This window comes from Eschscholzia californica, unplaced genomic scaffold (assembly GCF_041429995.1).
Source record: "Eschscholzia californica isolate CP2 unplaced genomic scaffold, dmEscCali1.0.p SCAF_2, whole genome shotgun sequence".
In the NCBI taxonomy this organism is placed as follows: Eukaryota; Viridiplantae; Streptophyta; class Magnoliopsida; order Ranunculales; family Papaveraceae; genus Eschscholzia; species Eschscholzia californica.
Window position 1 is genome coordinate 19,660,323 of NW_028238309.1, and position 16,455 is coordinate 19,676,777.

Genomic DNA, 16,455 nt, shown 5'->3' on the forward strand with positions numbered 1-16,455 from the left:
ATCCTCATGTTGTGAGATGTTGTTGTCTTGGGCATCCGAGAAACAAGTGGTGATATAATTTCACTAAATTGACTTATTTGATTTCTCTAGTCATGTGCGCTAGAAAGAAGCTCAGTGATGAATATTTTGGGTAAGCTACATGAGACAAATAGTAGACGGTTGAGAAACTATTGCTCATAAAATGTTTTGGCCAAAACCGGTGCCATCAATTGTCGTTCATGTAAAGTTATGATTGGATGTATTAAGTCAATTTTGTTTCTAGAGAAATATTTTCGAATGTTGTTATCTAGACAAATATTCTCTAATGATTTCAGAATTATCTAGAGAACTTATCTCTAAAGAAAAAGAAATGGGACTCAGGTCTGTGAATGAAGGTTGATCGCCTTTAACGGAAACCCAACTTATGTCTTGAAATAGATAGGCAAAGTTCAACGGGTACCAACAAGTTAAAGCTTTCGCGATTGTGGAATACTAGCATTTTATATTTCCCATTTCTAAGCTATTATTGGTTTTCTGCAAGACAAAGGATGGATGATAAATCCTTAATAAGTCCTAATTTTAAATTGGTGTGTCGCAGAAACACCTCAAGTGGACTTACCTAAATGAGTGTGGAGATCAGGCCGTTTGACCGTTTTCTGAAGAAGACTCATGAAAAGGATATTGCACATGGCCATCAACGTGCGGAGTATGAACACCCTGTCCTCTGAAACGAGTATGTGCAATGATTCCGGTTTTATCATTTAAGGATTCTTGGTTCAAGATACGTTCACCATAGCATTCTGATAAAACTTTGAGTTGTTTGCACTAAGTGAAGGTTCAAATCCATAAGATACCTATCATTTATGTACAAGTTTCTACGATAATGCCAAAATCGTCTTTTATTCCAAAGTTGTCTGTTTTGTTTTTATTTTGTCTTTAATGTCTTGTTTTTGTTGCGCTTTTAAATTTTGAAAATAGTGGGGGAATGTTGGAGATTTTCAAATTTTAATTGAAATGTGAATGGGTATAACCCCTCACCACCAGTAGCCATGCACTTAATTTAATGGGCACATCCCATGGTATGGATGAACCGATCCATATAGCACCTATTGGTTGCTTATAAATAAGCAACACGCTCTCCACTTGATACACACAGAACATCCAAAGGAATTCTTTCTCTGTCTTGCTCTCGTCTTTTACTTTGTATCAAATGTGAAGTTTTATTTTGGGTTTATCTATAAAGTCATTTGGCAATCTTCGGAGTCGATTTTTGGCATTATCAGTTTATTAATACAGAGTGTTCTTGGTCTTGGTCAAAGCGTACATACTTTGAACCAAGCAGTTGTTGAAGGGCTTCATCGTATCCTGAAGGCATAATTCCTGACCCGTTGTGTACTCGTGGTTTCATACTAGAAGGGGGCGAATTACTGTCTAAAAGAATCGATTTATCGAGCTTTGAAGTCTAGTGATCAACGTGATTTTATTCATCGATTAGTTTTCTCCACCATCCATTTCAACTTAAACGCCAATTTTTCCAACATATTAGTAGCGATGGTAGTTTTTCAAGTAATAGCACTGGAAGATGGAGTGAGGCGAGTAGTATCACATTGCCTTTTAAATTGGGTGAGAGTTGTGGTGCTAGGTCTTGTAAGTTTGTAGGATTAGATGACGAGATAATCTTAACATCATCAGAAGGACAAGATTGTGATAAAGAAGTGAGGAAGAAGAAATGTATTTCTTTTCATTCTTACAATTGGAAGAAGGATAGTTGGAGAGAGTTTGAAGTAAGTGGAAACCCCTCCTCGTTTCCACATTTATGTTCCAGAAGTTGTGTTGCTACTATCTCGGAGAACCTTTTACCAGTTAACCATGACAAAACTCTCTTCTAGCACATTGTAGTAGATTAGTCAAACTTCACTTCATACTTAGAAAAACTATTTTTTTGAATTTATATAAGTTTGGGTTAATTTTTTTTTGTTGCTAAGTACTTTGGGTTATATTCATACTCCGTGTTAAAATTTTTTGCTAAGTACTTTGGGTTAAATTTATATTCTTGAGTTTTCTTAGTTGTAACGAATGATAGATTAAATTGTTGTCTCTTGTTGGTCAATCATACTTAGTGTTCCTTTAGTCTCTTAAAGTACAATTCCCTTTCTTTAGGCCCAACCGAACATCACGACCGAATTTGAGTCTTATTTCAAAATTATAATTGTCCGAGATTAAATATTTAAAATTAGATGTACAAACTATTCTCATTGATCTTCTCGACAGAGTATAAATGTAAATGACCTATGTCTGTGATGATTTGTAAATTATTTTTGTTTAACAATAGGAATTCTTTTGTTCCAGTTTAGGTAGACATAGGTAAGCTAAATTCTCTCTAAATTTTGTTCCTCTACCCAAGTCGGCAAGAGACGTAGACATTTTGGAGTTTCAAATATTCAACTTCTTCTCTAGTAAAAACAAATTCATATATAGACTGAAACAAACCTCTTGGTTTTGACTTTTTAGTATCCAAACCAACTATTAGATCAGTCCGCAAACTGCCAAATCTATTTGGACCCGATTAATTTGATCGGTTCAGATACACAATATACACTCCATGAAAATAGGTTGTCTTTTGAATTGGGAAATTTTATCCTCATTTTCTCCTCTTCTTATTAAACTCTATGAGATTAAATAGGTTGGAATATAGAAAGAGGGAGATGGGATTGTAGACCATAGAGTGATCTAGGCAATGAAGTCCATATAAAATAGTTAATAACAATAAAAAATCAATGTCAATTTTTTGTTTCCAAAACGATGATGCATAGAGAAGTAGAAAAATTCCACTATTGCGCTGAAATTCCTCTTTGTCCGCCATTGATGACCAGAGACAGATTTTTGGAACAACGTGGATACGGAAGCCGACAAATTCACACTAAACTTGTCACGAATCCCTATCCAACAACTTGGATACATCCTGTTTTCATCAAGAGAGAAAGTGACGTAAATCCAACGGTTGGATGTGGATTCATGTTAATTTGTCGTTCGCTTGTTCGTTTATGGAAAGTGAATGTGCAACTGACGGGTTTTGGTTGGAAGTTTGGGTTATTTGTAAACTTTAAGGGGTCAAATAAGAATCTGTTTATAAATTAGGGGGGCAAATAACCCAAAGATAAAATTGGATGTATTTGTTTTTTTTTATATAAACCAGAATTTCATTCATAGAAGGAATATGTGAGTTTTCGAGAGCTTTGAGAGAGAAAGAGAAAGAGAGATTGAGTTTAGAAGTTGTATTTCTATTATGATCAAAGATCAATACATTCAGGCTTATATAGCTCGAGTAGAGAGAGAAAGAGTTGGAGGGAAAGTTTGTTATAACAAACTTTCTCTTCAGCTTAAAAAGACGAAAATAACCCTCTATATGGGCACTCACTACTTAAGCCGAGTTACACTCCCTTTACACCATTATTACACTCTCATTACATCATCTCTCTCTATCATCTCTATTACTCCCCCTCAATCTGAACAAGGGACATCAGATTGGATAAGAGAGAAGTAAAGAGTGGGTTAGCCAAACCTTTGGTAAACACATCTGCAAGTTGAGAGGAAGAAGAAACATGATCAATCCTCAAAATGCCAGAAGTCACGAGCTCTCGAATGAAGTGATAATCGATTTCCACATGTTTGGTGCGAGCATGGAAAATAGGATTAGCAGCTAAGTGCTTAGCACCCATATTATCACAAAGCAAGACGAAAGGATGAGTAAGAGAATAACCCAGTTCATCCATGACATAGGATATCCAAAGCAATTCAGAAGTAGCATTGGCCATAGCCTTGTATTCAGCCTCTGTGCTTGATCGAGCCACAGTAGGTTGTTTTTTCGAAGACCAGGCAACCAATGTAGAACCAAGAAACACAGCATACCCAGCAGTTGATCGACGAGAATCAGGGCATCCTGCCCAATCTGAATCACTATATGCACAAAGAGAAGACAAATTGCCAGGCTTGATGGTGATTCCAGATCCAACAGTACCCTTTAGGTACCTTAGAATTCGTTTTACCATTTGAAAGTGAGAGGTTCGAGGAGCAGCCATGAACTGAGCCACATAATTGACCCCAAATGCAATGTCAGGTCGAGTAGTTGTCAAGTATTGGAGACCTCCCACAAGACTTCTATATAATAGAGGATCCTCAAGTAACTCACCATCAAGAGCAGACATTCTCTGACCAAAAGGTACAGGAGTTGAGATTGGTTTACTCTCAAGTAAACCAGCCTTTTGTAAGAGCTCAAGAGTGTACTTGGTTTGTGTAAGTAACAAACCACCAGATAATTTGTCAGGATGGACTTCAATTCCCAAGAAGTAATGAAGTGATCCAAGGTCCTTCATTGAGAACTCCAAGCTAAGTTGAGAAACCAGAGTAGTGAGAAGAGCAGTAGAAGACCCTGTGAGTATAATATCATCAACATAGAGGAGAAGAACCATTGTGTCATCACCAACTGTGTATACAAACATGGAGTGATCAGTGAGGCTCTTTTAAAACCCATAATCAAGTAAAAAACCAGCAAACCTAGTGAACCAGGCCCTAGGTGCTTGCTTAAGACCATATAAGCTCTTATGAAGAAGACACACATGATCCTTGAGCTTAGGATCAGAGAAACCAGGTGGTTGCTTCATATACACCTCTTCTTCCAAAATGCCATGGAGAAAGGCATTTGACACATCTAACTGTTTAATTTCCCATGAGTTTGACACAGCAACAGTAAGAACAGCTCTAATTGTTGTAGCTTTCACCACAGGACTAAAAGTCTCTGTGTAATCTAATCCATCAACTTGATGAAACCCCTTAGCCACAAGTCTGGCTTTGTACCTTTCCACAGTCCCATCAGCCTTCAATTTTGTCTTAAAGACCCACTTACATCCCAATACATTTATAGAAGGAAGAACAGGAACAAGTGACCAAGTGTGATTCTTATGTAAAGCTTCTATTTCTTCATTCATTGCTTGACACCACTCAGGAGACTTAGAAGCCTGAGTATAAGAGGTGGGATCAATGGATTGATGTAAAAGAGTAACAAAAGCTTGTGGAAGTGGATGACATATGGTGTGGTGAGAGACAAATTCAGGAAGAATTTTGGGTCTATGAACACCAGCCCTTGCTCTAGTAGTCATATGATGAATGGGTGGAGGAGCAAGAGGTACAGAGACAGGAGAAGAAGAGGAGGAACTAGATTCTCCATTTGTGTGTTCAGAATTTTCAAAAGGAACAACATTGGTACTAGGAATAGAAGGAAACTGTGGTAATATAGAACTGTTGGATGAAGGGATAGGAAGAATCACCTGAGTAGAAGGTGCAGATGGAATTGTATTTGAAGATATGAGGCTAAAATCCTCAAAAGGAAAAGAACACTCATCAAACACTACATGTCTTGAGACATAGAATTTTCCAGAATGAACATCAAGACACCTATATCCTTTATAAAGAGGACTAAATCCAAGAAAAGCACACCTCACAGACTTAGGGCTAAGCTTGTCCTTTCTTATTGCTCCCAAATGAGGATAACAAGCTGAGCCAAAAACTTTTATAGTAGAATAATCAGGTGCTTTATCAAAGAGAACCTCAAAAGGTGATTTTCCATCTAGAATCTTAGTAGGCAATCTGTTAATGATATAAGAAGCATACTCAAAAGCATCAAACCAATATTCTTTAGGAATGGAAGCTTGAAAACACAAAGTATTTCCTATCTCTGTGATTTGTCTGTTTCTCCTCTCAGCTCTTCCATTTTGCTGAGGAGTATAGGGACAAGAAATCCTTAATGTAATGCCTGAGTCATCAAGAAACTTCTTGAACTCTCCTTTTGTAAGTTCAGGAGCACCATCAGTCTGAAAAAGCTTAATCTTTGTAGATAGCAAGTTTTCAGAGGTGATTTTGAATTTCTTGAAGCAAGCTAGGCTATCACTTTTGTATTTCAATGGGTAAATCCACAAGAATCTGCTATAGTCATCCAAAAATAGAATATAATATCGAAATCCATTGGCTGATGGTATAGGAGCAGGCCCCCATATGTCACAGTGAACTAAATGAAGAGGAGTTGCAGTCATACTAGAAGATGGCTCAAATGGAAGACATTTACTTTTGCCCAAAAGACATGAATCACACAGCTTAGATGTATCCTCAGATGTTAGCTGAATAAGTTTTGACTTATGTAAACTTTCAAGAACACCATGAGCAGTATGTCCCAATCTTTGATGCCACAAAGATGGAGAAGCTACTAAGTTGGCTGATAGAGCCTCAATTTGGGTAATGGACCATGGTGTAAATTCAATAGGATATAGGTTATTGATCATTGGTCCTTCTAGCAATGTGGATTGAGAAGCTAAGTCCTTGATGTTATAACCCCAAGGAAAGAATTCTACTGAGCAATCATTGTCTTTAGTGAATTTTGAAATAGACAGTAGGTTCTTTCTAATACTTGGTACAAGTAGAATGTCATGAAGATCAAATTCTTGTGAGGCAGACATCATTTTGGAGCTACCAGTACTAGCAATACTAATGGTGTTACCACTGCCAACCATGACTGATTCATTACCAAGATAAGGAGTAGAGTGTGTAAGTACCTTTGAGTCATGTGTCATATGACTTGATGCTCCTGTGTCTGCTATCCAGGACTTTGAATTAGGAGAAGAGAGTACACCAGCAGTGAATCCTTCTTCTGTTACAGCAATATGACACTCCTCTTGAGATGGATCAGAATCACCATCAATTTGAGGAGATTTTGATGATTCTCCAATATGAAGTCCAGCAAATGAAGGTGAATCTGAAGGTCTAGAAGGAGGAGCATATCGAAATCTACATTTGCTAGCCTTATGACCCCACTTGTGACATATTCCACAAGGAATGCTAGAGAAATCAAAATTCTCAGCTTTTTGGTTATGAAGTGGATGTTGTGTTTCAGATGTTTGAGGCTTTGTTTGAGAAGAGTTTCTAGGTTTTACTTGATTTGATGTATTAGTTCGATCTGAATTGTATCTGGTATAGCCTGGTTTTGAGTAATTTGACTTGTTTTGGTTATAATTGTTCTTTTGATTATATGTAGATGATTTATGATAATCTGTATTCTTCACATAATAGGCAGATTGTTCATCAAACTTCTCTTGAGCAGATAGCCATTGCTCATGATGAAGAAGACGAGATCTAAGTTCAGGAAAGTTTATTCTAGTTGTTCTATTATCAATAGGAACAATAAATTGACTATAATCCTTTCCTAAACCAGCTAAAACGATTCTAATTATCTCTTTTTCAGAGATCTTATCATTAACAGCAATTAAGGAATCAGATAAGGATTTGATTTTTCGTAAGTACTCACTGATTGTAGCTGATCCTTTCCTTGTATTTTGAATCTCTCTTCGAAGAAGATCTTGCTTAGCTTCGAATTCTTCTGCATAAACAGTATTCAAATACTCCCAAATTTGTCGAGAAGTCTTTAATCCAAGCACATCTGAAGAAACAGATCTAGAAAAAGTAGCTTTTAGACATGATTTGACAAAGTTATCTTGCTTTCTCCAGATCTGATAAGCTGGATTTAGAATCTCTCTATCATTTTCATAGATCGAAGCTTCTGGTTCAGCTATAGATCCATCGACGTAGCCAATTAGATCATTACTGATCAGGATAGTTTCGAATTGATCTCTCCAAAGCAAAAAATTAGTTTCATCAAGCTTTTCTGCTATGAAATTTGTAACATTAAAGGATGGAAGATGATTTGAATTAGAAGATGAAGTCTGATTTGAGTGTGAACTTGTTTCCTCCATTGTTAGATCGAAGAAACCCTAGAGCTCTGATACCATGTGAGTTTTCGAGAGCTTTGAGAGAGAAAGAGAAAGAGAAAGAGAGATTGAGTTTAGAAGTTGTATTTCTTATTATGATCAAAGATCAATACATTCAGGCTTATATAGCTCGAGTAGAGAGAGAAAGAGTTGGAGGGAAAGTTTGTTATAACAAACTTTTTCTTCAGCTTAAAAAGACGAAAATAACCCTCTATATGGGCACTCACTACTTAAGCCGAGTTACACTCCCTTTACACCATTATTACACTCTCATTACATCATCTCTCTCTATCATCTCTATTAGAATACAATCGGTTTTGATGTTTTTGACTCACTCACAAATGGATTTACTAAAGCAAATTATAATATGAATCTCTGAAAATAAAGACAATATGAAGAAAAATGAGTATAAGGTTGCAAAAATAAAATAAAAATATCACAAATTAAGGATTCTAAAGATCACGAAGAATACCTTAAAGATCACGAAGAAGATCTTAAAGATCACGAAGAAGACCCTAAAGATCGTGAATTTATTATACTAATTATGTTGAAAATACTAATATAATTCCTCTTCAACCTTTCTCCACCCCACCACCAGCACCACTGAATGTATTTGTTGGGAATGTATTCAACTCCATACAAACCAGAACCCCTCTCTATCTCTCATCTCATCTGTTGAAGTTGTTGGATCATCCATCCTTCACAGTCTCTCGCCGTACCTATTCATCTTCTTCTAACTAGTGTTATTTAATATTATTGGTTGTTGAATTTCAATTTTATTATATATATAATATATAATTGGATAGGAAAGGTTGAAGAATGATTCCGACACAGATTGAGGATGTTCTTTTGAAGAAATTTAATCTTATTGATCTTGTTTCATCATCAAGTTATGATGTTGATTGGTTGATATTTGAGATACTTACCAGACTCCCGGTGAAAACCCTTGTTCGTTTTAAGGCTGTTTCCAAGAGATGGTGTTCTTTAATTCGAAAAGATCAAAACTTTATTCATTCATACCTTCTTGATCGTTCACGCCTTCGTCGTCTGTTTATCATCAATCTTATACCTAGGACGCAAAAAGAGCAAGATGAGCGCCCTAAAATCTTCTCCTTGTGGGACAAAGGGCATGATAAGGAGTCATACATTACAGCTGATTTAATGTTGTTTAGTGATGACAAAGGAGACGCTTTAGTTGACACAGTAAGGGAGGTGGATTCGACCAAGTACAATTGCATTTCGAACCCTGTAAATGGTTTGATATGTCAGATTCAGTCATATTACAAGTGGGCTGTTCGTATATACAATATCAGTACTCGAGAATTATCACCATGGTTTGATTCATCATTGTACCCTAAAGAAAAAGAAAGTGATGTGATACCTTTCTGGAGGATGCGTGTTCCCGATACAAAGCCCAAATACCAACTTGGTTTTGATCCTATCACTAATGAACACAAATTGGTATGTGCATGGAATGTTTATTCTGAAGATTTTTTACGCCAATACTTGATTTGTGATGTATTGACGGTAGGGCATCAAGGTAGTGCTGGTGATAATAGATGGAGGCGGATCGAAGAGATCCCAGAGGTCCCTTATCATTTAGGGGAGGATTCTGTTTATGCGAATGGTGTTATTTATTGGAGCGGTTCTGACCTTAATCACGCAATCTCTAGTCGTGAATATTGTCCAGTATTCCTAGTGGCATTTGATATAGGAAGAGAAAAGTTCAGAAAAGTCACAGTATCTCGTTTCATCCTTGATCAAACTCCACCTGAACACTGTTTTGATCTTGTTAATTTATTAGAAGTGAGTGGGCGTTTAGCTATGTTAGTTAGAATGAACCATTGTATGTTCAAGATGTATATATATGAAGATGATGATTACAAGATGGAGGAAGAGATCAATGAAACGCCTATTGTTAGTGGTAGTAGTTTTTCAAGCAATAACAATGGTAGATGGAGGAAGGCGAGTAGTATCACATTGCCTTTTAATTTGGGGGAGAGTTGTTTTGTTAGGTTTTGTAAGTTTGTAGGGACAGATGACGAGATAATCATTACATTATACGAGGGATGGGACTGTGATAAAAAAGTGGGGAAGAAGAAATGTGTGTCTTTTTATTCTTACAATTGGAAGAAGGGTAGTTGGAGAGAGTTTGAATTAAACGGAATCCCCTCAACGATTCCACATTTATGCAACAGAAGTTTTGTTACTACTTTCTCGGAGAACCTTCTACCGGTTAACGATGACAAAGCTCTCTTCTAGCATAGTGTAGCCAATGGATCAAACTTCATTCCGTCCTTATGAAAAGTAAGGTAAGCTTGTTTTAATTTATATTTATGCTACTTTGGGTTAGTTTTTCTTATAAAACAAGGAGAAAATATGAGTAGTAGTGGATGTCATGGGTTGATATATACATGCAGTTCTTCTCTCTTGAAGTTAGGGTTAACTTTATATATTGAAAATACTCCGTCATTTGTATTTACTAAAAATTTTAATATTCGTTTTCATGTACTATACTTCTTTGTTATGCTTAAATTTTAAATCGTTAAAAGTTGAATGTTGTTATAACAGGTAATGGGGAAAATAACAGATGTAGAATTCTCTAATGTGGGAGATTTTTGGTGATGTGTTAGAAATATAGTTTTTTAATATGGGACTATTTTAGAATAATCTGTAGACAAAACATATCTAGTTTTCTTTTTTTCTTTGTCAAGGTATATATAGCGAAAATCCTTGATCATTTGTATTTACTTGGGATTTTGCCATCTTCGAAAATATATTAGTTATCATGTATTATACTTCTTTGCTATCTTTTTTTTCTTTAAATTTTTTGAAAGTAGTTGTTTTAGATCAAACTTATTGGATGATAGAGTTTTTTAATAAATTTTCGGATGCACATGATAATCCAATACCCAAAATGGATTTGAGTTTAGAAATTGCATCTCGAACTGAAATTCCAGTTTGCCTGTTATTGATGGTATACTGGCTTCACCACCTCTTGGCGGATTGGATGGAAACTCACTCCGCAATACGGAGGTTCTAAGTTTGATCTCGTGGAAGTGTAAATCCAAGATTTATTGTGTTTTAGGCTCTTTAGGTTGGCCTTTAAGGGTTTAATTATGCGGTTATCCAGCTTATCATTGATGATATATCAATGTCTTGTAATAAGTATAGTTGTCTATATCCAAAAAGAAGATGGTCGGTGTTAGGGAGAAATAAAGAAATTTTTCGGGTGAAAAAATTTGGGTGGAAACAAAATAAATTTGGAACTTTTTGTTTCCTCCAAACACCAAAACTTTTATACTTTTCAGCTTCTTCCCTATTATTCCTTACCCACTACCACCATCAACTCCGGCGATCTCCACGATAAATTCCGGCGACACCTTTACCATCTCCGACAACACATCTTCCTCTCTTATCTTCCCTTTTTTTTCCTCTCTCTTTATTTCTTCTCTCTGTATCTCCGGTGAAGGGGCTCATCCCCTTCGTCAGAGACAGAGAGAAGAGAAGACAGAGAGAAGAGAGAGTGTGTGAGAGATAGGGAGGCGAAAGAGAGAAGAAAGAGAGAGAAGATGAGACTCCAGCGAGTTTCGTTGAGTGACGACTATATCGATGACATAAAATAGAGGGTGTGGTTGCGAACATTTTTAGTTTTCCACTCTTTGATATGTTTTTCCGGGAAAATTTTCTTATTCGACCAAAAAATGGCATACCGAGTTGTTTGTAAATTTGAAGGAGTCAATGAGAAATCTAGTGCACAAATCGTGCGTCTGTAGATAACAAGTACTTCCTTCCCTCTATTTTTTTTCGTTGAACAAGTCCTTTCTTACGACTTTCAACAAAAAAAAAGAAGTCCTTTCTTACGAGGAAAGTCTGTTCAAATACATATATGCTGATCAAGTTATTCAATAAACAGATGGAGATACCGAAAATATAAAAATAACTCGCACCAGTGGTCTAGTGGTAGAATAGTACCCTGCCACGGTACATACCCGGGTTCGATTCCCGGCTGGTGCATTTTGAACCATTTTTTCTGTAGGAAATTTTTTACGTTTCTGAGACAGAGTCCCCTGAAAATTGATGCTCAAGTTCCAAGTGCTTTAGGAATTTGTGTGAGTAAGACTAATTATATTTATAATGAACGGTTGTAAATGTTAATCCATGGGGCGTGTGCTTGAAGAATTGCTACTATTAATTGGTTGTTGATCTTGCTTAATTTGTTGTTGTTGTTCATTTTGCTAATTAGATTAAGCATATTGAATCTTGTGTTTTTTTTTCTTAGGAGTTTCTGAATTTTTGATTAAGTTTTTTTCTGTGAGAATAGTCCCACATGGAAGAATGGGTAGCCACCAAGAATATAAAGTATAGGTACTCTCCACTCATAGCCAATTGGTTTTGAGTTGGATGGCCACAAACTTAACATGGTATCAGAACTAGGCCCACACGTGATAGGCTTAAAAGCCACACGTGTTCCACGTCACCCTTAAAGAAAAAAACACACGTGTTAGGCTCAAAGAACGCCACAAGTGAGGGGGCGTGTGAGAATAGTCCCACATGGAAGAATGGGTACCTAGCAACCAAAAATATAAAGTATAGGTCCTCCTCACTCATAGCCAATTGGTTTTGAGTTGGATGACCACATATTTAACATTTTTAAACAAATTTTTAAGGTTTGTCGGATCAACTTAGGGTTTATACGAATGATCACTTAATGGATCAAAAAAAGAACCTCCTGCAAAAGTACTCATTTGGATTCGAATTCCATCAAGGAAGTTCGAAATTAAATATCTATTATCGTAAAAATCATACAACCATGGTTTTGGAAGGAATCATAGAAGGTTTGTCACGTGAAAGTTTTTTTTACGAGATTGTCACATGAAAGTTAGTGATGCACCCGAAAAGGTTGCTCACCCAAGTGGAGGTATCAAGTAGTAATCCGACAAAGCCGGGATCGATCTAAGGATAGGAAGGTGATTCGGATAACGAAGGGTCTTATCCACCGGTCTAGGTATCAATAAAAAACTTAGACTAAAAAGGAAAGGAACAAAGATATATGAGGGGTTTTGATCGAATGAGCAATAAGAGAATAGAACAAGTAAAACTAAACTCAATAATCAAAGTAAATGAGCGAGAGAGATTCGAGAGGAGAGTCGGAGGAAAAAGAGTCGGGAGACAACAAATAAGTGAGAGAGGTGTTGAAATTCGGGAATCCGTGATGATAAACCTACAACTACGTGAGGACCGATTTAATGTGTCGAGGTACAATCAATATTCGACTCCTAAAGTAGATGTTTCTAAGTACTACGTATATCCGGAGATCATACTTAATCAAACAAACGTCTAAATCGGTTAATCCCGAGTCATCCAAAGTGTTGTCTAGTCGCCTAACTATGTGAAGTGCATGACAAGACACCATAGTGACCTAGTATTATTTATTCAAATTCGTAGAGATGAAATAGTAACACGATACACTAATTTAAGTTGTAGTTAAAGATTTATTAAAATAAATAAAGGTCTAGACTAATTTTGAAGAATCATTATGGATATGAATAAATCTCGAAAATATGGATTCTCCTCTAAACCCACCATTCTTTCATGTACCCAACTTTCTTCAATGTACACAACTTTGTTCCCTGTACACAAATATGTTTCTTATACACAAATTTATTTCATGTACACAAATCAATTTTCTAAACATTTCTGATTGTACTAGGCGCAGTTAGAATGTAATACAAGTATATTACACATAAATGATTGTAGTATCAAATTTTCTGTACACAAATCTATTTCCTAGAAATTTCTTATATATTGCAAATTAAAAAAAATTACATTTGGTATACATATTATTCAAGAAAAGAGTTGAATTTTCCGGCACCACCAGTAAGCTATCATCTCGTGAGACCTATAAAAATTACAAACCACTCACATAAGAAAGAGTTGAATTTTCTGGCGATCATCTTTGTGTTTCATAAAGAAAACTTAACTACGGTAACCATTCAGTGTACAAGAAATCAACTGGTTTACTGCAACTATTTTGTTGTACCAGTACACAGTAAAATTTTCTGCGAATTCCTCTTTGTGTAATATACAACTTTATAAAAAAAACTACAAACCACTCACGTAAGAAAGAGTTGAATTTTTTGGAAATTATCCGTGTCTTACATACTGAATACTTAATGATGGTAACCATCCAGTGTTCAGGAAATCATCTGGTTTACTGCACCTATTTTGTTGTACCGGTGCACAGTTAAATTTCCTATGAATTCCTCTGTGTATAATATCTTACTTTATAAACAAAAGATTACAAACCACTCACATAAGAAAGAGTTTAATTTTTTAGGAAATCTTCAGTGTCTTACATACAAAATAGTTTATGAAACATAAAATAATTAAAGTTTTTAGTTATATACCTTTTTTCTAGGGCTCATTCCTCGACTTACTTGTTCTTCAAGAACAGTTTTCGATCTGCTAGACCTAGGTTCATCAATCGTTACTTTCTTACTTGATTTTTTTGATGTAGTAGGCTTTACCATCTGTCCAAAACAATGTAATATCACACAGTAACGAAATCTCTTAGTTGTTCATGATATAGAGATAGATAGAGAGAGAAAAATTAGAACATTAGGGCTTTTTTGAAAGAAAAATTACCAGAGAAAATAAACAAGAACTTATGTTCATGATATAAGGATAGACAGAGAGAGAGAAAACCTACCTTTGATTTCTTCAAAAAACTTCACAGTTGGAATTAGGGTTTCCTTCTTGCAACTCCCTTCTTCAATAAATAAGGATTGTGGTTTTGTTTTTTAACTGAAATCAGGTGAAAGAGGGTTGATTTTACGACTTCTGTTCTTTAATGACGGGTGATTTTTGAGAGAGGGAACGATATTTTGGTAGAGGGAACGGTGGTTTGATTAAAGAAATTTTGGAAGAGGGAACGGTTTGGTAGAGGTTTTTGCTGGAGTAAAGGCGTGGGAGAGAGAGTGATGGGGATGCAGTCAGATCAAATCACTTCTGGCCGAAATTTTCAGATTTTTTCGCGTTTCCCGGGCAATTTGAGTGGCAAAATTTCTCTAAACCTAAATCGAACTACCAACCAAATGGAACAAATCCCTAAATCATTAGAAAACCATTAAAAACAAACGAACAAAGCCCTAGATCCCTAAACCTGAATCGAACTACCAACCAACACGAACAAATCTCTAAATCCCTAAACCAAGAGGTTGATAACCTGTAATTTATTTTCAATACTTATCATCGAAGGATCTTGGTCTATTCAAGATCAAATTAGGTATATTGTATTTACAAGACTTTCATTTTAGAAGAACTCATCCACCATATATTAGTATTGAAAATAAAACCCTTTCGATCAAATTAGGTGTATTGTACTTACAAGACTTGCGTTTTAGAAGAACTCATCCACCATATATAAGTATTGAAAATAAAACCATTTCAATTTGGTTTAGGTACTTACAAGATCACTCTGCCAGGCTTCATCAAAACACCTGAAAAGAAACCCATTAAAAAGAAAGGAAGAAAACCCTAAATCAAAGAAATTGAAAAGAATTTGAAAAGAAATTGATGAATAACCCATCCACCATGAAAATAAAACCATTTCGATTTGGTTTAGGTAGTTACAAGATCACTCACTGTAACAATGAACCAATGAACATGATCCCTACAACACCATTTCGATTTGGTAATCCTCTGCCATGATTCATCAAAACACCTTAACCTGAAAAGGGAACCTTTAAAAAGAAAGGAACAAAACCCTAAAATCAAAGAAAACAAATTGATGAAGAAATGGAAGAAGAGTGAAGGAGAAGATAAGAAGATAAGGAATTCCATAAATTTCTTCATCCAATTTTGTAACATGAGGTCATCAATTTCTTCATCAATGTTGGAACGTCTGGAGAGTTGTAACGCGGGAAGGGAAAGAGGGATAAGGAGCCAGGAAAGATAACCGACCACATTAAAGAGTTTAGTCACTTTCTTCTTTGAGTAGGTCAATAAATCAAGGTGGGTAATAGATCTAAAGGTCAGAAACCTATCAAAATCGCAACAGACGGCCGGATTTGTGTTTCAGTTTTTCCCAGTCAGCAAAAACTTTTGCGTTTTATATAATAGATTACTCATAATAACAAACAATTGGACTAAGGTTTAAGAAAAAGTTAACCTCAAATAAAGAGTAAACAATTATTTATCGGAACAATTTTCTTAGTATGCCAATGATAATTAATAAAACATTGAAAATAAATAAACAAAAACATTATACATAAATTCATAAGGAAATTTGGTACATATAAATATAAACTTACCGATTACAACTGCACTTAATCGAGACAACTCGTATTTATTATTAAAATTTAATCATCAAGTTTCATATAAATGTAGCGTCTTTCACTTGTATTTTTAAATTTAAATAATTGACAACAACATTTAACTTGAGCTCTCAAGTCAACTACTAAAATGAGAAAAGAGTTAACATTTTACCTCCAAATTGTTCTACTGGCTCATTTTTCAGCCCATCCAAAGAGTTTACAACTGTTATACAAATATGCATATCTTAATAACCATTATCAATCTTAGAAGCTGCAGAATAAAAAAAAAAACGAAGATAAATTACTTTAAACTCAAACTATTTGTTTTGATTTTGTAAAGATATCAA

At 35.5% G+C, this 16,455-nt stretch overlaps 1 protein-coding gene, 1 long non-coding RNA gene and 1 other non-coding gene across 3 annotated transcripts; 2 read left to right on the forward strand and 1 right to left on the reverse strand.

The window, feature by feature from the left end:
* Positions 1-8,609: 8,609 nt before the first annotated feature.
* Positions 8,610-10,415, forward strand: LOC147556741 (putative F-box protein At1g32420). The gene is made up of 2 exons (XM_086658695.1): positions 8,610-9,755; positions 10,362-10,415. The coding sequence occupies exons 1-2, from the start codon at positions 8,610-8,612 to the stop codon at positions 10,413-10,415; spliced, it is 1,200 nt and encodes a 399-aa protein (XP_086514821.1).
* Positions 10,416-11,736: 1,321 nt separating this feature from the next.
* TRNAG-GCC (transfer RNA glycine (anticodon GCC)) lies at positions 11,737-11,807 on the forward strand. Its single transcript has one exon. It is a non-coding gene; the product is annotated as a tRNA-Gly (tRNA).
* Positions 11,808-13,590: 1,783 nt separating this feature from the next.
* LOC147556743 (uncharacterized) lies at positions 13,591-15,291 on the reverse strand. The gene is made up of 3 exons (XR_015235122.1): positions 14,503-15,291; positions 14,201-14,323; positions 13,591-13,692 (listed from the first exon to the last, which is right to left on the reverse strand). It is a non-coding gene; the product is annotated as an uncharacterized LOC147556743 (long non-coding RNA).
* Between the last annotated feature and the right edge of the window lie 1,164 nt (positions 15,292-16,455).

Excerpts from the sequence above, each read along its gene's own strand:
- LOC147556741 (XM_086658695.1), top strand. The coding sequence starts at position 8,610 with ATGATTCCGACACAGATTGAGGATGTTCTTTTGAAGAAATTTAATCTT. Across the intron at positions 9,756-10,361 it reads ACAATGGTAGATGGAGGAAG|GTAATGGGGAAAATAACAGA; the intron begins GCGAGTAGTATC and ends TTGTTATAACAG.